This window comes from Chelonia mydas, chromosome 13 (assembly GCF_015237465.2).
Source record: "Chelonia mydas isolate rCheMyd1 chromosome 13, rCheMyd1.pri.v2, whole genome shotgun sequence".
NCBI classification, from domain to species: Eukaryota; Metazoa; Chordata; order Testudines; family Cheloniidae; genus Chelonia; species Chelonia mydas.
In genome coordinates, this window is record NC_051253.2 from 33,416,782 (window position 1) to 33,442,479 (window position 25,698).

A 25,698-nucleotide genomic window follows, 5' to 3' on the forward strand; every position below is an offset into this window, starting at 1 on the left:
TGATGTTATAGGCTTTATTGATTGAACATTAATTGTGCAACAGGAGACAAAGGCATCTGGCATCACACAGAGCAGAGACTGATTGAGCAATATTTCACAACAGCAAGCAAAGAATGATTTATACCAAGAGAGAATTTTTCTTTGACTAATGTGCAGAATCAGAATTCCTCGACTAAAGTGCAGTCACATTATGGGGTTAACTAACAAGCTAGGGACTAGTGCTTTCATAGCAGAAGCTGAGACTCCTCTCCCCACTGTGATCCCAAATAATGACATTTTCCAGCCAGGTGACAATTCTGTAGTTTTCAGAATCTACTGGGTGGCTTTAATGTATACAGGACATAGATGAAAAAGTCTTCTTAAGACCTTGCCTTCTTGCTGGAGCAAGCCACAATGTGTTTGATCTCTTGCAGAATCTTGTCTTTGTTGTTCGACACATTCATCCTGGCTGACTGAAGGAGTTTTTGGACGTCTCCCTCTTTGTAGAGAAAGCGAATGGGGGTGAATTTAATTCTCCATTCCTCCACATAGCCTGAAAGCAAAGAGAGAGAAGATGTGAATATGTTTTTAGGATGAGGATATTAATGTTACTAATGTAGTGTCAATAACAACTACGATTATTTTTAGGACTGAAAACACAGGTAGATATCTTTATGGCTATTTCGAAGATTCACATTTAAAATAGTTAAAATTAAAACAATGGATGGGATATAGGGCCAGATTTTCAGAGGTATTTAGGTGTGGAAAGATAGGCGACAAGTGAGATTTTTGAAAGCACCTGTGTAGGTTAGGTAGGTTAGGTGCCTAATTCACTTAGGCACTTTGTAAATCCCACTAGGTGTCTAGCTGCATCTATAGGCACCTAAATACCTTTAAAAATAGAAATGTTCACAGTTCAGTGCAGAAAAAACAAAACAAACCAGAGGCTAGTAACAAACATCCCATATGGCAGATAACTCCATAACTACCTCCTCTGTGATTTCTCCCAACTTCCTCTTAAGTTTCTATCACTGGCTACTCTAAGACAGGACACCAGATGAGATGAATGTGACTTATTTTCCCAATCCCTATGTCCCTTTGCTACACTACCCCAGCGCAAACCAGACTCAGCTGTATTTAAGTCACCCGCGTAAGTGAAATAAGAGTGAGGCCAGGAGCCTTTAAGAAAGTTGGCGTGACATGAAAGTTACCCGGGCAATTCACTTTGTTGAAAAGTGGGAAATGCATGACAGTAGGAGCACCCTCTCCTCTGAAGACGTAGCAGTCAGACGGGTTATCTGTGTCTTGGAGCAAGTTCTCGTCCACCTTAGGAAATGGGATGTGGTTATCTTCACAGTATTTGGCAGCTTGCTTGAGTGTCTAAGAACGAGGGAAATGTGATTGTTTTATTTAAAAGAACCACAGAAGGTCAAATACTCAAGACCAGGTAGTTCAAAATACAAGAAGTCTAACTTTCTCTCTGAGGCCTCTAATAAATTGACTAAGCAGAAAATCTTGTGGAAACCAGACCCTCTGCTCTTGGGATAGGAAGAATGTTTGCGTAGCAATACGTGGCTGTCTACACAGAGACTCCCTGGCTGGGATTTCCAAAAAGCTAAAAGGAGCAAGAATTTACCTCCCTGGAAAAGTCAATAGGAGCTGTGATTGAGACTTCTGAATTAGGGTAGTTATAAAATAGACTAGCAAATGAATATTAAAAATAGGTATGATTTGTTGATTTAAGGATTTGTTGATTTAAGTTACTAATGGTTACTTAAGGCACCACAGCCATAAGCCTGGATCAAACATGGCACATTGAGTCCAGCACCCTGGCACAGAGCTAGAAGCTTCACAGCAGCCCACAGCTGTTCCACAGGGATAGATCTGAGTGGTTCAGTAGGACCCGAAAGGAGAGCTCTGTGTAAGCTCGAAAGCTTGTATCTCACGATAAAAGACGTTACCTCACCCAGCTTGGTTCAGTAGGAGACATTTTCCTCTATGGCTCAATATTCACCCCTGTACTCATCACATCAAAGCTCAAGGCCACTAAAGGTTCATCTTTCAGTTTACAGATTTCCTTCCCTGTGGTCACTATGTGGTAGGTTTTCAAAGTCACCAAATCTGTTGCCTGACTCCCATTGATTAAGGCACCAAACTGTCCATTGTGCATTTGAAAATCTCCTTCAACAGAGATCCATTGGGCCATCTCACAAAAATACTAGATTTGACTCAAGTCTGCTGACCAACTTCCTACTTGGATGATTGGATTCTTTCCACTAAACATTCCCCCAGCAGGTTCAGAAGGGTCTGGGATTCTTTGTTCCCTTCCTGTCCTGAACCGTTCTCCATCAATTAAGTAAAGAAAATAATATTTGTTTTTTTAAAGATTCTAAACTCCTTTTTTGGACTCTTATCTCATGGGGTCAGGGCCAACAGATTTTTCTGTGTTCAAACATCACCCAGCACGATGGGCCCTCAATCCTAATTGGAACAACAGTAAAAATGGTAACAATGATAGAAGTTACCTTAAACGGATCACCAGGCCCATAGTCAAAGGAGAGGATCAGTTTCACTTTCCTGTCTTGGCGGAGAACCAGAGGGTAAGCACAGTTTATGGCTATGCCAGCATCAACCAAGGAGAAGACTTTATTGTTCACCAGCTCAGGGTTGCCAATACCAGCTAAAGAAATGTATCCAAAAATAGAGTTTTAATACTAAGAGATTAGAATCTGCACATGCCCAGTGATCCCAATAAGGCATGCGAACAAGATTTATAAATAATATTCACTGCAGCTGTGCTTTGGTAAAGAGTCTGTATTCTCTGCCCATTACACAGTATAGCCACCCCTTCCCCACCCCCACTCTCTGCTGCCCCCAGTGCCCGTTATACTTAATCTTTCTTATTCTTAATCCTTCCATCCCCTGGCCATTATATAGTACACTATATAGCACTGCTGGAAGCAGTACCGATAGTTAAGTTTGACTAACACTTCCCATCACCCTGTTCCCTGTTTTCAGTTTTCTTATGAGTTTGGGTGGGGGGGATGTTATATAACCGTGTAATTAAAACTATATCATAATGCCTATGCAGAAGGCAGCTTTACTGCAATTGCATGGGCAACCTTAACTCTGACCTGCCCTAATCTTTGAGTGCTTGACTTTGCAATCTTAACATAATATTTAGTACATAATACTTTAGATTGGAAGTATTCGATTTTTATCGGTCAATAAACAAGGAGTTCACCCTCTCTCTCTCTCTCTCTGTATATATATAAACCAAAGAAAACCTATTTCCACTGATAATCAAAATGTACTTCTAGGCAAAGTAAGAAAAATGCTTCTTGAGAATGTATAGTCAAAATCCAGTGATTGAGACTTTTGAATTAGGGTAGTTATAAAATAGACTAGCGAATGAATATTAAAAACAGGTATGATTTGTTGATTTAAGGATATTTATTTTGTATATTTTGACATGTGATGTTGACAATTTGTGTTTTAATGGTAAAGAAAGATTTCACTTTTTGACTCTCAGTAGCTACTGTCATTAAACAATTGTTTGAGTCTCCCTGTAGATTTCAGTAACTGTGAAGATTTAAATCAATAAAAATAAAAAAAAGTTTGAAATCCACAATTTCATGCAACTGTGAAAATTTAAATTAATAAACATTTTTAAAAATGCTTAAAAATAAACATTGATATTGTCCATCAAAATTTGTAAAAAAAAAAAAATTAAATTCTTCCAATCCTAAAAATACTGTATAGGAAGACAACTTTTTCCTATAGGTTTCTGTGTGATGTATTTACTGTCAAAACAGGCCCCTAGGAAAGAGACATCCATACCACAGAGTCACTAATCCGTATTTTACTTACAGCATTTGTAAAGAAAGTTACTATTGGTTCCCCATTTCCAGTGCAAGAGATCGTGAGCGGTTTTAGAGAACATCCTAGCTAAATCCACTGCTGAGCCTGCTAGAGGGCACAAATCAGAATTAAAATATCAGAGCTATGTATTACAACATATTCAGGAACTTCTGAAAATCAGAGTTTCTCTGATCTCGTATTTGCTAGTATAGCCAAGGAGCTGTGGGAAAAATTATGGTGTTTCTTTTATGGAGCAGAAACTTCAAAGCAAAGCAGATTCTAAGAAAAGTAAAGGGAACTCTTTCCTGAGACACAGAGAAGCTGTGGTATTCCCAGCATCCTGGATCCCACACTGTGCCACATAATGACCCACCCATGCTTCTCTGATTAAGATGCCAAGTTCTCCCCTTCACAAAACACCTGCTGGAAGTTATAAATCATTTCCTATATTCCACCATGTGAGATATGTAGCCTAGTTCTGTTAGCTGCTGAATTGAGCTGTGTAAATAACGGATTGTTCGGTTCCATGGCTAAACAAACAATTGTAATTAAAAAAAAAAAGATTTTTTTTTCAAATTTTTCAGCGAACAGAAAAAGTAAAAAAACAATCATTTTAGGTAGAATGAAATGTTTGGCTTGACTAACAATGAAACATTTCATTTTGTTTTTTGAGATTTTAAAGGTGTTTTTAAGTGAAATTGAACACAATTTCTAAATAAAAAGTCTGTTTTAAACCAAAACATTTCACTTTGAAAATGTTGATATGAAATGTTTTGTGTTTGCTTGAAGTGCTTGGGAAATCTCAGCTCAGGAATAGGGGTTGGTGCATGTCTTCTCCACGTTGAGGGAGGGGCAGACTGGGTTATAATGACTGGTCAGGCTTCTGATCAGGGCAGGATGGTACAGTTGTGGGGTCCTAGGCTGGGGATCTGGGGGGCATTGGCTGGAGCCTCTCAGTTCTTGGTTCACAAGAAGCATTCATGTCACTCAGCTGGGGGTGTCCCTGCCTTGGGATGGCTGCGTAAGTGCAGTACCTGGAGGGCTTTGCAGCTTGTCACAGCATCACAATGAGCAAGGGAGCCCAGGCTGGTAAGCAAGAGAGCCCAGCGGTACCCCAGTTCCAGGTTGCATCCCAGGGAACCCATCACACACACACAGCCAAAGCAGCCAAAATGGACAAAATCAATATGAGCTTCCTCTCCCGATAATCATTTTGAATAAGTCTAAACATTTTGGCCAACACAAAATGGGCTTTAGATGCCTAAATGCTTTTGAAAATATCACCAGGCACCTCAACACCTTTAAAAATCTGATGCTAAGTGACTTAGGAGCATAAGTCCCACTGAAAGTCAACAGGGCTTGTGCTCTGATTCCCTTTACGTGCCTTTTGAAAACCCCACCATACATCTGTCATGGTGTTACAGGCCCACATCTGTAAGGCAGGAATAATCATGTTACCCCAGCTGAAATGACAGTCTGAAAACACATTCATCGATATTGGTGAAGGAGCCCAGAAACTTTTGTAAAGGGCACAACACAAAACTCTACACATAAATAGGGCTAGTCCAGAACTGCTTTGTCCTGAGCAGAAGTCTGTCAAAAACTGATTACGTGAAAATTATTATTCACGAGGCAGAGCGTACAAGAGCCGAGGGATTTGTTTAATTCAGAAGTGCACTCGGCATTAGTCTCTTCTCACAAAGACGCCAATAACACCTCATGCAGCCAGTGTACGAGAGGAGATTCAAATTCACACTTACCTATGCCACTCACCACATCTCCAATAATTGAACAGTCCGTAATACCTGAAAAATATATTTGGATTATCAGTCACTGACCATAATACAAATCACCTAGGAAACAAAATTCAGGGCACAATGAGTAAGGCCAAGTTAACATTTCCTGCAGGTTGTATCATAAGAAAGAAAAAAAGTGGTGGAACTATGTCTAATATACAGTATCTTCGATTCTTCTATAAATCTGTGTCGGTACCTTGCCACTTTTTCTTTTGCAATATATCTAAACTTACCCTTTGGCTAAAATCCTTTTCCCAGGCTCCACCATCTCTGTGAGCATCTCTGTAGCTTCCCTAATGCACAGAGACCTTCCCCCAACACACACCACACTCCAATCTGTCCACATTATAGCTGCTAAAATGACCTTTGCTTGGATTCTGATTAGCCAGTGTCCTCTTTGAATCTCTCCACTGCATCCTCCTTGCATATTAGAGGTTAAAATTCTCTTCCTCTTTTTGAATGCCCCCTTGCAATTTTATTCTTGACTACTTGGACAGGATTCTAATTCTGCTTCTGGCTTTGCTAAAAGCTTTTTCTGTGACATTTGAGAAGTCGCTTAGGCTAGGCTATGCAAGGAAGTTATGACTTATACCCCACTGAAAGTCAGTTTTAACATGTTTAGAGTCCGTTGAATTTCCCAACTTTATTTCTGATTGAACCCTCACTTTCCCATCCTGAATTTTCTTAAGGTTCTTCCGGTGACTATCAGAGAGTTGCCTACATTAATAAAGAAATATGAGCTTCCCACGAGGCTTTGGTGCTGAGCACAAACTTAGAAAACAGAGAACATTACTCATGAGGATCATTTATGTCATTAACAATCTGGATATGATTATCCTCTCAGGGAGGAGCAGATCAGAAGCAATTCCACAGCTGTCAATGCAGTGCTGCTATAATGAAAATGTGTTAGCTGTCACTTTACTTGTAAGGGGTTTCCTGGTGATGATTGTAGGCTACAGGGGCTCTGAAGGAGGCATGTGATCAAGGTTTTTCAGCAGTCATTCTACAAAAAGCCAGCCTAGATCAAGGTGGGGAGAGTTGTTCCTCTCTGCTTTAGGGAGCAGCCTGCTTTTTCTCTGTTTTTGTTTTCTGTGTGAGAAGTTTCTGGATTTTAATTCCTCAAGGGCTTCTTTTCCATGGGTACAGATGATGAAGATGTCATCAATATAGCGCAAGTAGAGTAGGGGCATTAGGGGATGAGAGCTGAGGAAGCGTTGTTCTAAGTCAGCCATAAAAATGTTGGCATACTGTGGGGCCATGCGGGTACCCATAGCAGTGCCGCTGATCTGAAGGTATCCATTCTCCCCAAATGTGAAATAGTTATGGGTGAGGACAAAGTCACAAAGTTCAGCCACCAGGTTTGCCGTGACATTATCGGGGATACTGTTGCTGACGGCTTGTAGTCCATCTTTGTGTGGAATGTTGGTGTAGAGGGCTTCTACATCCATAGTGGCCAGGATGGTGTTTTCAGGAAGATCATCGATGGATTGTAGTTTTCTCAGAAAGTCAATGGTGTCTCGAAGATAGCTGGGAGTGCTGGTAGCGTAGTGCCTGTGGAGGGAGTCTACATAGCCAGACAATCCTGCTGTCAGGGTGCCAATGCCTGAGATGATGGGGCGTCCAGGATTTCCAGGTTTATGGATTTTGGGTAGCAGATAGAATACCCCAGGTCGGGGTTCCAGGGGTGCGTCTGTGCGGATTTACAACCTATCCTGAAGGACGACCCATCACTCTCACAGATCTTGGGAGAGAGGCCAGTCCTTGCTTACAGACAGCCTCCCAACCTGAAGCAAATACTCACCAGCAACCACACACCACACAACAGAACCACTAACCCAGGAACCTATCCTTGCAACAAAGCCCATTGCCAACTCTGTCCACATATCTATTGAGGGGACACCATCATAGGGCCTAATCACATCAGCCACACTATCAGAGGCTCATTCACCTGCACATCTACCAATGTGATAGACGCCATCATGTGCCAGCAATGCCCCTCTGCCATGTACATTGGTCAAACTGGACAGTCTTTACGTAAAAGAATCAATGGACACAAATCAGACGTCAAGAATTATAACATTCAAAAACCAGTCGGAGAACACTTCAATCTCTTTGGTCACTCGATTAGAGACCTCAAAGTAGGAATTCTTCAACAAAAAAACTTTGAAAACAGACTCCAATGAGAGACGGCTGAATTGGAATTAATTTGCAAACTGGATACAATTAACTTAGGCTTGAATAGAGACTGGGAGTAGATGGGTCATTACACAAAGTAAAGCTATTTCCCCATGTTTATTTCCCCCCCTACCGTTCCTCAGACATTCTTGTCAACTGCTGGAAATGGCCCACCTTGATTATCACTACAAAAGGTCCCCCCCCCCCCGCGTTCTCCTGCTGGTAATATCTCACCTTAAGTGATCACTCTCGTTACAGTGTGTATGGTAACACCCATTGTTTCATATTCTCTGTGTATATAAATCTCTCCACTGTATTTTCCACTGAATGCATCTGATGAAATGAGCTGTAGCTCATGAAAGCTTGTGATCAAATAAATTTTTTAGTCGCTAAGGTGCCACAAGTCCTCCTTTTCTTTTTTAAAAGTAATATTACATTGTAGCCTTCTAGCAAGAGTATTTAATGTTTTTTTTTATCTAATTTCCCTGTTTGAATGCTGTGAACATAATAGCAATTATAGCTGTAGGCTCAGGGCCAGAGATCCAGGAATATATAAACTACCAGGGGAAAAGTTATGTGGTGAAGATCCTCCTGACCCTATAAAGCACCTTCCATAGCACCTGAAAATATCATAGGAATTTCCAGTCATTTCACACAGCCACAGACAAGAACACAAACATCTAAGGGCTGGCCTAGACCTAAAACATAGGTTGACTTAGTTACTTTACTCAGGGTTGTGAACAAGCCACACCCTGAGAGATGTAGTTAGACTGACCTAAGCCCCAGTATAGATACCGCTAGGTTGATGGAATAATTCTTCCTTCAGCCTAGCTACTGCCTCTCGAGGGGGCGGTTTAACTATGGCGATGGAAAAACCCCTACTGTCGTTGTAGGAAGTATTCACAATACAGTACAACAGCACCATAGCTGTGCCACTGTAGCATCTGTAGTAGTACAGACAAGCCGTAAGAAACAACACTCAGATTACAGCAAAGATATTCATCATTAGCCCAAGGACAAAAATATTAGTTGAAATACCACAGGATAGAATCTTCCCTCCTCTACCTCTAATCTGGATTGTCCAACATTTTGCCAGTTTTTTTTCCTTTTCATCTTATGAAAAATTATCTCTTCCTGAGTGTGCACATGGCTAAAATCAGTGCCCAGACTTTATCATTTCCCCTCTCAACTACTGCATCCTCTTCCTCTATTGCCTCCACAATATATTTATTAATCCCTCTCTCGGAGGTTCAACGTTTTACCCCTAATATCATCTTCCTCGACTGGCAATATAGACACATCAGCATTAGGGCTGATGGAAAGTATTCTGTCAAAACTGTTTTAGCTGCAAAATTAGGGTGTGAGGAGTTTGCGTTCTCAGGGATATTTTTATGAAAATCCCCAAAATTTCAATGAAAACAGAAATTTTATATTTTATATTTTTAAAATAATTCCATTTCATCAAAAAAGCTATTTTTCACACACACATGACCTGGTCTACTTTGTTGATTAGCACCATTGTGAATTCGATAAATAAAAAAATATATATTTATATATTTTCTTCTTGAGCCACCATTTGTCAAGCAGAAAGTGTGAGTGTTAATATTTATTGTAATGGATAACCAATAATTACAACATGATCAGCCCAATCCAGGTACCAATCAGAACCAAAATGACTGCTGTAAAGTAGAACAGGTACTTTACACGCTTCCAGGAATATATTGCTATACTGAAACATATTAATAGCTGCCATAAGTGATTTCTTTGATCTGAAGACCACCACAGGCCTTTTCAGTGGGTCTGCCATGCATCCTTCAGACTCGTCAGAAGGCACATATAAATCAGGCTACTTGGGAAACGGTTTTCCCGTTCCACAAGAATTTTGGAGATTTCCAACATTTTCCTGTCTCGAATTGAGACAAATGGTCAAAATCTCAAATTGTTTTGCAAATCAACATACCTCACTGTAAAAATCAGTTCCGATCAATTGAAACATTTCATTTAAATTATTTTGAAATGTTTCATTTTGACTTTGAACTTTTAAAACGTTTCCCTTATTATAAATGACATTGAATTTCAAAATGAAAAGTCATTTTCAACTGAAAAAAAAAGAATTTTTTGATTTAAAATATGCCAAAACAGAATTTTTCAACAATTTTGAAATTATTTTTCCAACTTTATTTAGTTCGGGTGTTAATCAAAATTGTCCCTTTCAAATGAACAGTTTCAGTTTTAGCAAAGTGGCTGAAAACCCCCCAACATTGTCAAAAACTTCCCAATCAGCTCTACAATTAAGAACATAAGAATGGTCACACTGGGTCAGATCAAAGGCCAATGCCAGGTGCTTCAGAGGGAACAAACAGACCAGGGTAACTACTGAGTGATCCATCCTCTGTTGCCCATTCCCACCTTCTGGGAATTACACCCAAAACAAATGCATACAGTGGAGAGTATTTCCTGCCACAGGTCAGAGTTCAGCCATGCATCCTGAGGGGTTTCCCTGTTTGCAGATGCAGAGGCCACAATACTCGTTGAAGCCTGGATATCTCACAGGAAGAAAGCCAAGAGAAGGAGTTGTGAATGTGACCCGGAGAGGAAGCTCAGAGATAGAGCTATTTGGCACAGAGCCCACTGGAGTGGCAGATTTGGGGATTTCTGAACAAGGAAACTGCTGAGTTTTTTGTTTCTACTCTGTACAGGGTGACAGGATTTAGTGTACATATTTTGTAAATAAAGGAGGTTAGACCAAATATAGATGATACCAGTCAGGTATTTTTCCTCTTAACAAAATGGCCCGGAAGGTCCCAAATATTAGCTAACAACTCAGGACAAAACAGGCAGCCATATGTATATACTTACCGGCTTCAGATTCAACAGAGGGTGCTGGAAACCCTTCCAATGTTCCTTCCGAACCACCTGAAAATGTCATTAGGATTATCCGTCATTTCATATAGCCAGGGACAATCATATAATCAACTGGGAAGCAACATTCAGATTACAGTGATCAGGGCCAAGTCATTTTTTTCAAGTTTCATAAGAAACAAAATTGGTAGCAATGAGAAGAAATACAATTATCTTTTAGCTGAAACAGCTTTTCAACCAAAAAAAAAAAAAAAAAAGAAAAGAAAAAGAAACCTAATGAATATTTCTACACAGCAACATTTTGGGGGGTTATTTTTCCATTGGTTTAATGAATAACCAGAATATCAAAACTTATTTTTTCAGTAAATTTGTTTTGGTTTTGGTAAAAACAATTTTTTTTCCAGAAAATTTGTAGTGAAATATTTTTGATTTCTGGTATTTCGATGCTCAATCAGTACATTGTTTCCCTCTCAAAAAGAAGGCTTTCCCCCGTCATGATGGGAATGATCCTTTTCAGACATCAGCACTACAGTGTAGCACCATTCACTTCTCTCTCGCCTCACCACACAGGCACATATGCTAACTAATTCCACTTGTGTCATTGGAGTGAACATGGACTATAATGACCTACTTTCATCATCCATTGCAAATGCTAAACATGATTCTTTTTTTCCCTTAAAGATGCCAAAGAATATATCTGAAAAAAAAAAAAACAATTAGGAGAGTCAGCCATTTCACAGTTCATTGACAATAATTCAGTCCTTTAGGAAACAACCTTTAGGTCACAATGATTTAGGAGAAAAAATATAGTGATGAAATTATAGCACAACCATTTCTGTCCACTCCCCACCAAGCTTGTCACAAAATCTCTATCTTGTCACTATTTTCTTCATCCTATATTGAACATCCACTTAGCATGGCACGGTGTCCCCCCCTGGAGGTGACTGGGACACTTGCAGATGTCACCTTTATTTATGGTTGAACTAGAGGTGGACAAAGTGACACTTGGAGTGGGAGTAGCTTATATATCCCTTCCTCTATGTCTATATGGCTCAAACCATCATCTAGGCCTCATTACCCCCATTTGATTCATTGACTCATTAAATAAGGGGTTTTTAAACATATAAAATTATAAAATTATAGCGGATGGAAACATTTTGATCAACATTTTTTTTTCCTGTCTGAAAATCTGGTTCATCAAAGTTGAAATCTTCCATAGGACTATGTCAGTTTTGACCTTTTTTTTTAAAAAAAATTAAAAAGTCCAGTCGGAAACTCTGAAAGGAAACAAACAACAAATCAACGCAATCTGACACTATATTTCACTTTTTAGAAATATTTTTTTCCTAGTTTTGGTGTTTGGATTGTCACTCTATTTTATAACCTTTTTCTCCCTTTTTCTTGTTCCACACCTTCTTCTTATTTTTTTTAAACTCACTGGAGAAAGTAGGGGGTGGGAGGATATAAAAAGACATGAGAAATGTGGAGTAAAACCCAATTTTTCACACTTATTTTACTATTTCCAACTAGAAAAAACTGACTATTTTTCCCACCAAAAATTGTGGTTTTCTGATCTCCCCTAATAAAAATTAAGAAGAGTCAGGTATCAGCCAGTCTAGAACCTCTTCCATAAATTAAAATAGAATAAATAAATAAATAAATAAATCTGCGGAACACAAAACACCCTCGCCCTTAGCAGCATACACACAGAGATGCCCTCTGGAGTGTGCTGTAAAAGTCCCTAGAGCTGGGTTATTTCAGACAAGTGCAGGAAGCTGGTTCTGGAGCTGATGAAGAAGACACCACTCTAGAGCAGTGGTCCCCAACCTTGTTCCGCCGCTTGTGCAGGGGAAGCCCCTGGCGGGCCAGGCCGGTTTGTTTACCTGCCGCGTCCGCAGGTTCGGCCGATCGCAGCTCCCACTGGCCACCGTTCGCCGCTCCAGGCCAGTGGTGGCTGCTGGAAGCGACGCGGGCTGAGGGACGTGCTGGCCGCCGCTTCCAGCAGCTCCCATTGGCCTGGAGCAGTGAACCACAGCCACTGGGAGTCGCAATTGGCCGAACCTGCAGATGCGGCAGGTAAACAAACCAGCCGGCCCGCCAGGGGCTTTCCCTGCACAAGCGGTGGAACAAGTTTGGGAACCACTGCTCCAGAGGATCCCATCCGGCAGGACATACTACTGCAGTGCCTTTTTTATAAGGCACCTGTTCTATTTAAGTTAAGGACCTGGACTCTGACTCCAGTGTGCTATGAGGACAGAAATTGTCATACCTTTTAAGACTTTTTCATTTTCTGCTTTGCTGCCAATGCAACTTCCCCACAAACCTGAAAAGAAGAAGGAAAAGAGTATAAAATGATTTGACTCTCTGTTTACTAGGACAGGCTCTGCTTAGGGCTGATCAACATTTTTTTTTCTAATTATTTTTCAATAGAAAATTGGGGTTTTGACAAAAAGAAAATTTCAAGGAAAATGCCTGCTTTTATCAAATTTTTTTTTCATTAGAAAACTGAGTTTTTATTTTTATTTATTTATGGTTGAAAATTGAAATGTTTTTGGTTTTCAGAAGGTTTTGGACAAATGTGTTTTGGTTTTCACTGGTTTGCCACTGATATTTTTTATTGTTCAGGGGGTTTTTTTTTTGGTGTTGTTTTGTTTTATGAAATGTCATACATTTCCACTGAAAATTTTGATAACAATTAAATAATATTACATTTTCCACATTTCACTCATTGTTCTGTTCACTCCCTCTGAAGCAGCTTGCACTGGCCACTGTCAGAAGCCAAGACACTGGGCTAGACAGACCATTGGTCTGACCCAGTATGGCTGTTCTTATGTTTTTATTGAAATGAAATGTTTTGATTTACCTGAACCAAAATGTTTTTTGGATTTTTAGTTTGTGAAAAATTTTGAGATTTTGACTTTCTGTTCTAATTCAGGAAAGGAATTTCTATTTATAAAGCGGAATTTTTCCCAGCACAGGAAAACTGTTTTCTGCCCAGTTCAACTACCTATATAAAAGCTCGATGTTATTATGTAGGGCATTTGTTGTGTGTTAGAAGAGGTGAGTGAATGGAAGGAGGGATGAGAGGGAAAATGTAGATGGAATGAGAGTTGGTAGATTGTGTGGCTGGACACACTCCACGCTGCTCTACAATATATGTAAATATTACTCCATTTTAGAATTACATGGTTGAATTGCGGTATCTAGCCATCTAACCAGCATCAGTTCTCTCTATCTGCAGGGACATGAGCATTCACCTTGTAGGTAGCTCATATTTTCCTCTTCTTTGTGATTCTTGAGCACCCCATTCTTGTATTCACTTCCAAAGTATTCAGTGGGTACACTTGCTCCATAGCCAAGGAAACTGGCTTCATGGGGGGTGAACTCGAACCAGGTTTCTGAAAAATAAAAACAAAGAGTTTGGAAACATGCCCAGCAATAGTTTTGTGGTTGCAGATGAATCGCCAGGAGGTACCCATAACTCAAACAACATCTACATTAATAAAGTTTCTTCCCATCCATGTTGTCCCATCTTCACATCCACTCTTGACTCCTATTCACATTCTGTATGAAGCTATTGGTCTGCACCTCCCAATCCCACACCACCTGCGTCTCAGTTCAGAGTTCTTACCACTGAAGCTGAGTAAATAACGTAATTTTTTTTCAGGGGCTGAACCAAAAACTCTGGAGAAATATCCGTTTGGTTCAAACTGAAAAAAAAATCTATATTGTTGCCAAATTAAAAAAGTTTTAAAAAATCATTCTGAGTTGACCCAAAGTGAAACTTTGTTTTTTTTAATTCATTTCAAGTCACAGAAAACATTTTAGCCAATTCATTTTTTCCCTCCTTGATTCAGCTGTTTTCACTTATTTTTAATGGTCACACTTAAAATTTGAAAGACCCATTTTAAATTGAAAAGTAGAAACAAAATGATTTTGCTCTTTAGAAAATTTTTTTCCCAACTGAAATTATCCATCATATTTAAAGTGACCTCAACAAACAGGGATTCTGAAAATGCAGTTTTCGGTGAAAAATCAATGTATTGAAAAAAATTCTCCTAGCTCTACTTGATCACCCCTTTTGCTCCACCACTGAACTCCCTACCTCCCCATTATCTTTTCCCATTGTCCTCTTAGTGCCATCTTCCAAGATGCCCCAGCCATGCAGAGTTCTCTTCATGTTCCAGAAAGCCCACATAATTCACTAATTCATCTGCAATTCCTCCTATTGTTTCCTACTGCATATAAGTCCCTCTGAACCCTCCCCGAAATGTGTAAAGCACCACCTGGTCCCAAGCTCCATCCAAAATATAAGAGAAATACCGGGCAAGTCTAGGGCTGTGCAGAAGCCATATTTCCCATTTCGAGGGAAATTCCACAGTTTTGACATTTGTTTTTGTTCTGAATTAGTTGGGGATTGGTCCTGCTTTGAGCAGGGGGTTGGACTAGATGATCTCCTGAGGTCCCTTCAAACCCTGATATTCTATGATTCTATTAATTGGATTGAAAACAAACCAGAAAAAAATCAAAATTTCCTGCAAAAAGAAAATTTAAGACAATTATGGTTTGGGTCAATCAACAAGGTTTCATTTTGATTTTGACTTTTTGCTTCAGGTTAATTTATTATTTATAAAACCTGAAATAAAATAAATTTTGAATCCAAATGTCATGTTGAATCTAAAAATTGAAAGGCTTCATTTGGGTATTTTTCTAATTTTTTTTGGTCAAAACTGACACATTCCCATGTGAAGTTTTGATTTTGTTAGAACATTTTTGACCACCTCTAATCAAGCCTAAAAGTGAATGGAGAGATGGCTGGTGAGTTTCCTGTGACATTGTTCTTTCATGCGGCTGGAATTTTGCTGTGTTATTCATGATGTTAGCTTCCCACAGGCTTGAACAGGCATAATTTTATATCAATAAATAAATATCAAATAGCATACATAAAAATATCAAATATCAAAAAACCCTAAATCAAAATAAGTAAATAAGATAATAAAGTGTATCTCCACCTAAAAAGATATACTAATCTAAGAGGAAGGGAAAAAGAAAACACAAGTGAGTTTGAATTTTGCTTACAAAAAGTTTTTGCATGAAAAGTAGCCTTTTTTCAAAACCAAAACTTATTGTCAGCAGTAGTAGATGTTACCTGAGGTTTCCAGGTTATGTGACATTTTCTGCCATAGTTTTTACTCAACCTTTAAGCAAAAAAATTATGGATTTGTTTCTCTGGTGCTTTTCTTAATGAAAATCAAGATTTTGCTAAAGAAAATAAAATTAAAGATATGTTTTTGATAAATGTCTCTGGGAGAAACAAGGGAAACATACTGTAGAAAAAATTATGAAACATGGAAAAAAGGCTCATTAACAACCAGACAAAGATTTAAAATTTTGAAATTTTTCACAGTTTTTTTTTTCCATTTTTCAACCAGCTCTAAAGACAACCTTGATGTCTCTGGCTTGAGGAGTTGCATGTCGATGTAATAAATCACAGGCTTCTTTACACTGAGATTAGCTGGAGATTTGTGTTTTTGGTTTTACCTGGAGCGTATTCAGTGACTTTGCAGAAACTATGCTCATCCACAGCTGCATAGATGGGGTAGGGGTTTTTTCCACTCTCAGACGCACCCCTCTGCTCTGACAAGTGCCCCTTGTTCAGCTGTGAAGACAGGATTTTATAGGTTCAGACAAACACATGCCTAACTGTAACCTATGATTTTAACACTGTCTATATTCCCTGCCCTGACAGCTTGGTCCAAGACTGAGTTCAGGGGCCCAGCATGTTACCACATGCTGAGACGATAGCTAGATGATGTGGAGTCTGCCTTCGGTTTCCCAAGTGCATAGATGAACTAAGTCAAGTAACTTCAATGAATTCAGTGGAGCCAGTCAGCATTGATACAGGTATAACTGAGAACAACCCTTCCTCAATGGCTAAGTGGTCAAGCCATTAGCCTAGGACTTCCCCTGCAGACTCCCTGCAGGGATGGCACAATGCACAGAGATCCAGAAAATCCACTCAAATATGTTCTGGGTGGAACCCAAAACCTGTTCAGAGAGATTTCACACATCTCCCCTACACTGAACACTAAGCCTGGGTTCTGACTCAGGTGTGAGCCCAAGACCTGCTTCCATGCATGCACAAATCCATCTGACTTGGCTCAACATGCCCTCAGGACCCAGGTCTTAGGACCTTAGTAGAGGAGTGGGTCAGAACCAGAGTCTCACAGTGACTTGGGTCCAAGCCCTGTCACAGAATCATAGAATATCAGGGTTGGAAGGGACCTCAGGAGGTCATCTAGTCCAACCCCCTGCTCAAAGCAGGACCAATCCCCAACTAAACCATCCCAGCCAGGGCTTTGTCAAGCCTGACCTTAAAAACTTCTAAGGTCAGGCTTGACAAAGCCCTGGCTGGGATGATTTAATTGGGGATTGGTCCTGCTTTGAGCAGGGGGTTGGACTAGATGACCTCCTGAGGTCCCTTCCAACCCTGATATTCTATGATTCTATGATAAGGAGATTTCACCACCTCCCTAGGTAACCCATTCCAATGCTTCACCACCCTCCTAGTGAAAAAGTTTTTCTTATTATCCAACCTAAAGCTCTCCCACTGCAACTTGAGACCATTACTCCTTGTTCTCTCATCTGCTACCACTGAGAACAGTCTAGATCCATCCGCTTTGGAACCCCCTTTCAGGTAGCTGAAAGCAGCTATCAAATCCCGCCCCCCATTCTTCTCTTCTGCAGACTAAATAATCCCAGTTCCCTCAGCCTCTCCTCGTAAGTCATGTGCTCCAGCCCCCTAATCATTTTTGTTGCCCTCCACTGGACTCTTTCCAATTTTTCCACATCCTTCTTGTAGTATGGGACCAAAAACTGGACACAGTACTCCAGATGAGGCCTCACCAATGCCGAATAGAGGGGAATAGAGTCCTTTGAGCTGCTGGCAATACTCCTACTTATACAGCCCAAAGTGTCATTAGCCTTCTTGGCAACAAGGGCACACTGTTAACTCATCCAGCTTCTCGTCCACTGTAACCCCTAGGTCCTTTTTCTGCAGAACTGCTGCCTAGACACTCAGTCCCTTGTCTGTAGCAGGGCATGGGATTCTTCCGTCCTAAGTGCTGGACTCTGCACTTGTCCTTGTTGAACCTCATCAGATTTCTTTTGGCCCAATTCTCTAATTTGTCTAGGTCCCTCTGTATTCTATCCCTACCCTTCAGCGTATCTACCACGCCTCCCAGTTTAGTGTCATCTGCAAACTTGCTGAGGGTGAAATCCACGCCATCCTGCAGATCATTAATGAAGATATTGAACAAAACCGACCCCAGGACCGACCCTTGGGGCACTCCACTTGATACCAGCTGCCAACTAGACATGGAGCCATTGATCACTACCCATTGAGCCTAACAATCTAGCCAGTCCATTCATCCAGCCCATATTTTTTTAACTTGCTGGCAAGAATACTGTGGGAGACCATGTCAAAAGCTTTGCTAAAGTCAAGGAATAACACATCCACTGATTTCCCCTCATCCACAGAGCCAATTATCTCATCATAGAAGGTAATTAGGTTAGTCAGGCATGACTTGCCCTTGGTGAATCAATGCTGACTGTTCCCAATCACTTTCCTCTCCTCAAAGTGCTTCAGAATTGATTTCTTGAGGACCTGCTCCATGATTTTTCCAGGGACTGAGGTGAGACTGACTGGCTTATAGTTCCCCGGATCCTCCTTCTTCCCTTTTTTAAAGATGGGCATTACATTAGCCTTTTTCCAGTCATCTGGGACCTTCTCCAATTGCTGTCGTTTTGCAGTGTGGACGCAAATCAAGCCACAGACCCAAGTCAGAAGGTTGGGTAGTGCAGTATGACCTCATTAGCATGGTTGTGACACCTGGGTCTGGCAGCTGTGAGTACGTCTGCACTGCAAAGAGAAACCCACGGCACCGAGTCTCAGAGTCTGGGTCAATTGACTTGGGTTTTGGGGGCTTGGTCGGTGGGACTTAAAACACTAGTGGAGACATTCTCCTTTGGGCTGGAGCCCAGGGTCCGAGACCTGCCCCCATTGCCGGGTTTCAGAGCACAGGTTCCAGCCCAAGTGGAAACACCTACACTGCTATTTTTAGCCCAGAAGCCAGAGCCTCAGGAGTCCAAGTCAATTGACCCAGGCTCTGAGACTCAGCACTGCAGGTTTTTCTTTGCAGTGTAGACGTAACCTTTAAGCCCAGGTTTACACTGCAGGGTGGACACTCCACCCTGGGCTTGGAAATGCCAAGTACACCAGCCTGGGTCCCACAGATCCAGATTTACAATGCAGTATAGACATACCCTGTATGGCCTTGAGCAAGTCAAGCCAGGCCAGTTTTTAAAAGGTATTTAGGCACTTGGTGGGATTTTCAAAATCATGTAGGCACCTAAAGCCCATTGAAATCAATGGGTGCTAGGTGCCTGCGTGCTCATCCCACAAGGTGATATCTTTAAAAATCTGGCTCTGGGATGCTCCATGCCTCAGTTTCCCCTCTATACACTTCCCAACCTCAGATAAATGTTTTGAGGATAAACACACTTCATGAAGTGCCCTGATACTTCAGTGATGGGGGCCAGACAAGGACCTTAGAAAGTTACAAAAGGGAAAGTTTTTCACCCACCTCATGTAACATGCCATAGACCACAGTGTAGGCCCAGAACTCAGTCAGGGAATACTTTGCATCCTTAGCTGCCTCGAGTAGCATTTCCGTGGCCTTTCCGAGGTACCAGCTGGATTTGGTAAGTGCATCACACATGTGTTTCTCCAAGGCCTGCAATTTCTCTGCCCAGTCCCCATTTTTGTAGAGAGAGGACATACACCTATTACAGAGACAAAACACACACTGCAGGGGGAATGGGATATGGGCTATTTTCCCCAGGCCTTTCAATCTCTGCACAGTTATTTATTTATTATCATTCTATCATTGCAATGCACCTGTAAGCCACAAGGATTGCGTGGCTGGCTAGCTGCTGTGGAAAGCCATGGCCTCAGCAGAGATAAAATTCAGGTCCCCCAAACCCTTACCAGATTACACAAAAGGAGAATTTCCATTAGCAATATGCAGGGTCCATGGTACACAATTTGAACAGCTCTATCCACAGATTATAATCCACAGATTATACCCCAGCCACTAATTCTCCCTGAGCCCTGGTTCCCCATAGGAACAGGGGAGACAGGCACTTCCCTACCTCATGGGGTGCTGTGGAAATAAATACGGCGGTGCTTAGATGCTATGTTAATGGGGGTGGGGGTGCAGATAAGTACCTATGATCATTAGGAAGTTGCACGGTGGTGTCAGTCTCCTGTTGAATTATACCAACAGCTGAGTGCCTGACTCCCTTAGGCTCCTGTGTCTATTGCTACTCCCTGTAAGGCTGTCAGTGTGTGGCCCTGTTAGATCAGCTGGATGTTCTGAAGGACAGTCTCCTTCTCCACTAAGAAACTAACTCTCCACCCTATCCTATAATCTTGTTGCCTCCTTTCCACCTGGATTTCCCCCTCTTGTGTTACATCCAGTGACTTGTTCCTGTTTAACGACCCCTAGTTATGTCCATTTCTCACTATTCCCATGGCACAAACCATTGTACACACCCTGCCCCTCTTTCAGGACAACTAGAATAAGGGACAACAAAAGGTACTAGGCACCGTTCTGCTATCCTGCTTTCAGCACTAATGCCAACAACAAGTGTGCCAAAAATCACAAGTCAGGTCGCAGAAAATTCTGAGATTGGCTTAAACATCATGAGATTTATTTTTAAAATGTGGGTTCTTTTTATTTGCCTCTTGGCATTTTTGCTGGTAGGGTTCATATTTCCAAGTGTCTCTCCACAACCACCGGGGCTAGAAACTTATGCTTCATAATATCATGAGAGCTGATGACTGGTTTACACTAGTCTGTCAGGTCAGCATAATTGTGTTGCTCGTGGGGCGGGGTGGGGGGAGAATCCATACTCCAGAGCGGCATAGTTAAGCCAACTTAAGTCCCTATGTAGGCAGTGCTAGGTTGAGGGAAGAATTCTTCTGTTAGCTTAGATGTGGTCTCTCAAGGAGCTGGATTACCTACCCCAATGGGAGAACCTCTCCCCCTGCTATAGGCAGTGTCCATACTGAAGTGCTACAGCAGCGCAACTGCAGATTCACAAGAACATTGCGAGAGCTATAAATATTAAATTAGAACTATAGGGCTGGGCACCTGTCACTTTGCCCATGTAGAAATCTTAGGAGGGTCAGAACTAAAAGGCACGTCCACACAAGCTCTGGGTCTGTTAACCTGGGGCTTGAGCGTCTACAGTCATTTGTAACCCCGGGTTTGGATCTGTTGAACTCTGGTCCCGACATGGGGCTCCAGAGTCTACACTGCATTATGCGGGACTGAATTCAGCCACCCATATCCCAGACTTTCTAGCGTCCTCCCAAAATGTGGCTGCATTAGCCCTTTGTTTGTGAAGCAGTGTGGGAAAAACTTGACTGCCCACCAAACCTGACTGTCCAGAGGACGAAGGAAGCTGGCCTGTGGGACATCTCTGGTGGACTCCCAGAGCATGAGTCCAGTGGGACTGCTTCTAGACTGCAAAGCAATAGGGCTTGAACCCTGGGTTTTGCCTTGATTCAGGCTCAGACCCTACACTCTCATGGAGCCCTGGGACCCTGGCTCTAAGCCCTGGGTTAGCATGATTTGGTATAGATGGAAGAGGGCTTGAACTTGAGCCTGAGTTTGAACCCTGGGCTTACACTGCAGTGTAGACATACTCGCACATTCTCACCTCCTCAGGAAATGGACAGACAGTGTTTTCCTATTGGTCATGGAGTATCCAGCATGTCCTTTGGCTAATAATAACAATGGCAAGAATTGTCTCTGGCTGTCAGTTCTATAATGGGATACACTTTCACTCACACTTCTCTTGGCATGTGCCTACCATGTTGCACCTGAGACCCCACACAGGTACATGACGGTGTCCAGGAGACCATGCTTTTGTAGCTCCTGCAGGGTTCCATGAAGGGCGATCATGGCCCGCAGACCTCCCCCAGCTCCCAGGACGGCAATATTGGGCACATCTTCCTGAGGAAGCGAAAAGACACAACAGCATATAAACTGGGATTACTGAGGAATCTCCCTTGCTCATGTAAATTACTTGTGTGGTACCTAAAGTCACACACCTGCCATTCCCACCTGGGACAACCCCCATCACATAGTTTAAAAGAGTATCTTGTAGGACCCAATCTTTCAAGTGTTTACAGCTGTGAGTGGCTTTATTTACATGGGTAGCTCCACTGGCTTAAAGGCGACAACTCCCACGAGTAAATTTACTCACAAGCTTTCCTGATTGTCGCAACGAGTTCTGATTCTACCTCCTGAGCTACAAGAATAACTGCCATAGCTGCTACAGTATATGATATGCGTGTGTATATTATGTATTACATCTATCATAACTACTGTTAATTATCAGAACTGCTTGAAAATATTTCAACAGCGGGGTTTTGTTTGTTGGTTTGTTTGGGGGACAAAAAATACATTCTTAATTAAAAGGAATTTTTAATTGATACATGTTGGGGGTTTTGCCCAAAACCTGGGGGGAAAAATCATTGTTTAACAACCAAAAACTTCAAAATACATATGTTTGACACCAGTGCCACAATATGTTTGGTTTTAGGAAACAGAAAAAAAAAATCAGATTTGAGGTTTTAAAAGAATTTTTTTTAAAAAATCTGTGAAATAAAAATCAATATAAACAAAAAACATAGAAAATAAAATATATTTCCCAATCTGTTCTGTCATTTATATTTTAAGTTCATTCCAATTCCGCAAAGCTCTTAAATGTGCACTTAATTTTAGCCATTTACTGAAGTCCCATTGGCTTCAATTTGTTTTATTCTAAAAGCCTTGAAAAAAACGAAACAGGAACACACACACACACAAAAACAACTTTTTGATGAACACATTTTCACCAGCTCTTCATGAGTAATCATTACCATTGTCAATGTTCCTCTACAATTCAATAAAACATTAATGGACTCCTACCAGATTACAGGGAATCCCAAGGCTATCCAGGCATTTCTTCACCTGCACCTTTCTGTTGCTTGTCCCTAGTTTTTCCCCTTCTGACAGCTCATAGGAAATTCGGACTTTACCTTCACCCTGGTAAAAAAAAAAATGTCAAGAGAATGTATCATCTCTGAAAAATCTGCCAGGGATGGGACAATGCACAGAGACCCAGAAAATCCATTCAAGCGTGTTCCAGGTGGAAGCCAAAGCCTGTTTAGAGAGATTTCACACATCTCCACTACACTGGAACAATGGGGAAATCTCCATGAGGAAAAGGAGAGACACGGTGGATGAGGTGATCTCTTTTATTAGAGCAACTTCTACTGGTGACAGAGACAAGCATTCAAGCTCCACACAGCTCCTCTTCAAGTCTGGGAAAGGTACTCCAAGTGCCACAGCCAAATACAAGGTGGAGCAACTTGCTAAACATAAAGAGTTAACACATGTTGCAAGAAATCACTCCAAATCTCATATCCTGGGACCAACATGGCTGTAAGTCCAATGCAAACAACTATGAGAAGAAACTCATGGACACTTCCCAACACTTCCCCCGCTTTTCTCCACCACCACACTGGGTGGTGAATAGACCCACTGACTGCAGCAGGAACACATGAAAGAATAGATTTCACATGCGTCATCTGCACAGCACTACATAATGCCTTCTCCCCACCCTCCACAAAATAATCAAAGATGGTAGTGGCAGTGATGATGGCAGGGCTCAGCTTGGTCCCCACACTTGGTCCCCAATTTCTCTCCTGCTGGTAATAGCTCACCTTACCTGATCACTCTCGTTACAGTATGTATGGTAACACCCATTGTTTCATGTTCTCTATGTATATAAAATCTCCCCACTGTATTTTCCACTGCATGCATCTGATGAAGTGAGCTGTAGCTCACAAAAGCTTATACTCAAATAAATTTGTTAGTCTCTAAGGTGCCACAAGTCCTCCTTTGCTATTCTGAAACCTGTCATTATGCAAGGCACTAAATTTCAGAATAATTTGAACAAAAAAATCTGGAGATGAAATTATTTGGTCACCCTTCATATTATAAATAGTAAATAGATATTAGTAGAATACGGCTTAGTAGCATTCATCACCATGTATTTTTGAGAGGTTTCCATGCCCCATTTAGGGCTTATGTCAAGCCCTCCATCCCCGTTTCCGTTGGCGCTGAAGTTTGGTGCCATTGGCCATTCTGAAAAAATGTTATGTTTGAATAGGGAGAGTGTTGTGTTTGTGCCTTGATACCTATAGAGCAAAAGGTTGAAAGAACAGAGTGAGAGAATTTAAAGATAAAAAAGAAAGTTTGGGTATGGTTTAGAGGAAAAAAGGAAAGAAAGGTTATTTGGTGAGGTTGAGTGAGGAGAGATGATTTTAAAGACCTCGTTTGGCATGTTATTAAAGAATAGAAAATTTTGAGATAAATGTAAAAGGTGTATTAAATATAAGGGCAGGTTAAGAAAAGAACATTTAAAAAAAGTTAAATAAAAGAGAAAACTAGGTTTAAAAAGAACACACATGGCCAAAAAAGGAAATTTACTAAGGCAGAGCCTGTTTAGTAAGCACATGGTAAAAACTGTAAAGGGTGGTTAAGAAAAACACAATTAAACTATTAAATATCAGGGTAGATTATTAAAAGAGCATTTAAAACATTAAATAATATTGAAAACTAGGTTTAAAAAGAGAATTTACTAAGGCAAAGCCTGTTTAGTAAGCACATGGTAAAAATTATAAAGGGTAGCTAATAAAAAACATTTAAACTATTAAATATCAGGGTAGGTTAAGAATCATTAAATTTAAAACATTAAATAATATTTAAAATATTAAATAACATTAAAAACTATAAAGCTAGGTTCAAAAGGGAATTTACTAAGGCAAAGCCTGTTTAGTAAGCACATGATAAAAACTATAAAAGCAGGTTAAGAAAAACAAAATTAAACTATTAAATATCAGGGTAGGTTAAGAAAAAGCATTTAAAACATTAAATAATATTGAAAACTAGATTTAAAAAGAACACACATGGCCAAAAAAGGAAATTTACTAAGGCAGAGCCTGTTAATAGAAAAGCATTTAAACTATTAAATACAAGCGTAGGTTCAGAAATAAAAGCATTTAAAAAGAGTTAAATAAGAGAGAAATATATAAAGAGAGGTTAAAAGACAGAACTGGGCATGAAAAGGGAAAAGAAAGCCCCTTTGCAAAGGGCAAAGATAGACAGCACATGGTTGAATCAGAGAGAGAGATCTTACCATCCCAAGGCTTTCTGCGGAATGAACCAACTTTCCAGGGTTAGAACCCCTCAGACTTGTTATAACCACCTTTGGAACGGACCAATCAGATGTTGTTCTACAGCAGCGTCATAGAATTCATTTTCCTGAACCAATCCTAGAGTCCCAAGATTTTAGATAAGAGCCAACTCCCTTCTCTCCCCTCCCTCCCCTTTAACTACCTTATTCTTATCCAGACCCTATGAATTTTTCCCACCATGTAGCACTTTTACATAGGGATTTTAATAAAAGTTAAAACCATAAGTTTTTAGTAACAAACAATTTTTAAAAGTTTTCTCCTATGTTTTAGACTAACAAGGGTTATTTTTAGTAAGCACAATTTGAAGCCACACCTGTGTTGTGCTCAGTTAAAAGTTAATATATGTATTTTTTTCAAATAGGACGAGGCCTTTTTTCTTGACATACCAGATTCTGCACTAGAAATTTTAAATTTTGGTAAGATGATTAATATGCTACACAATTATGGTTTATTTTTAAAATAAATGGTTTTAAGAAGTTTATTTTTTTTCAATTTAGAACAAGATGGAAGTCAAAACCAACAGATAGGTTTTCCTGAGATTACAGAAGACGGTATGAACTGATTTTTAAATATGTGTTTGAAATAACGGTTATTGGAAATAGTGTACATTTTTTCTAGGGGTTGTGCATTAACACGTGTATTGGGAAC

General features: G+C 40.6%; 1 protein-coding gene across 4 annotated transcripts; it reads right to left on the bottom strand.

Moving 5' to 3' along the window:
* LOC102942934 (cytosolic phospholipase A2 gamma) lies at positions 1-25,052 on the bottom strand. Of its 4 annotated transcripts, none has more exons than XM_027832774.3 (14): positions 24,993-25,052; positions 22,718-22,834; positions 21,615-21,757; positions 19,319-19,517; positions 16,215-16,332; positions 13,931-14,071; positions 12,943-12,996; positions 11,305-11,370; positions 10,671-10,727; positions 5,601-5,645; positions 3,850-3,948; positions 2,505-2,659; positions 1,191-1,359; positions 1-532 (listed from the first exon to the last, which is right to left on the bottom strand). In XM_027832774.3, the coding sequence occupies exons 1-14, from the start codon at positions 24,993-24,995 to the stop codon at positions 360-362; spliced, it is 1,539 nt and encodes a 512-aa protein (XP_027688575.2). In that variant the 5' UTR covers positions 24,996-25,052; the 3' UTR covers positions 1-359. The 4 variants fall into 4 exon arrangements, with proteins under 4 accessions (XP_027688575.2, XP_043382746.1, XP_037771480.1 ...); XM_043526811.1 differs by having other exon boundaries at positions 3,850-3,945; positions 24,993-25,037; XM_037915552.2 differs by having other exon boundaries at positions 23,841-24,998.
* Positions 25,053-25,698: the final 646 nt, after the last annotated feature.

Excerpts from the sequence above, each read along its gene's own strand:
- LOC102942934 (XM_037915552.2), bottom strand. The coding sequence starts at position 23,930 with ATGGCACCAAACTTCAGCGCCAACGGAAACGGGGATGGAGGGCTTGAC. Across the intron at positions 14,072-16,214 it reads AGTCACTGAATACGCTCCAG|AAACCTGGTTCGAGTTCACC; the intron begins GTAAAACCAAAA and ends TTTATTTTTCAG. Across the intron at positions 3,949-5,600 it reads AGATGTGGTGAGTGGCATAG|CAGGCTCAGCAGTGGATTTA; the intron begins GTAAGTGTGAAT and ends TGTGCCCTCTAG.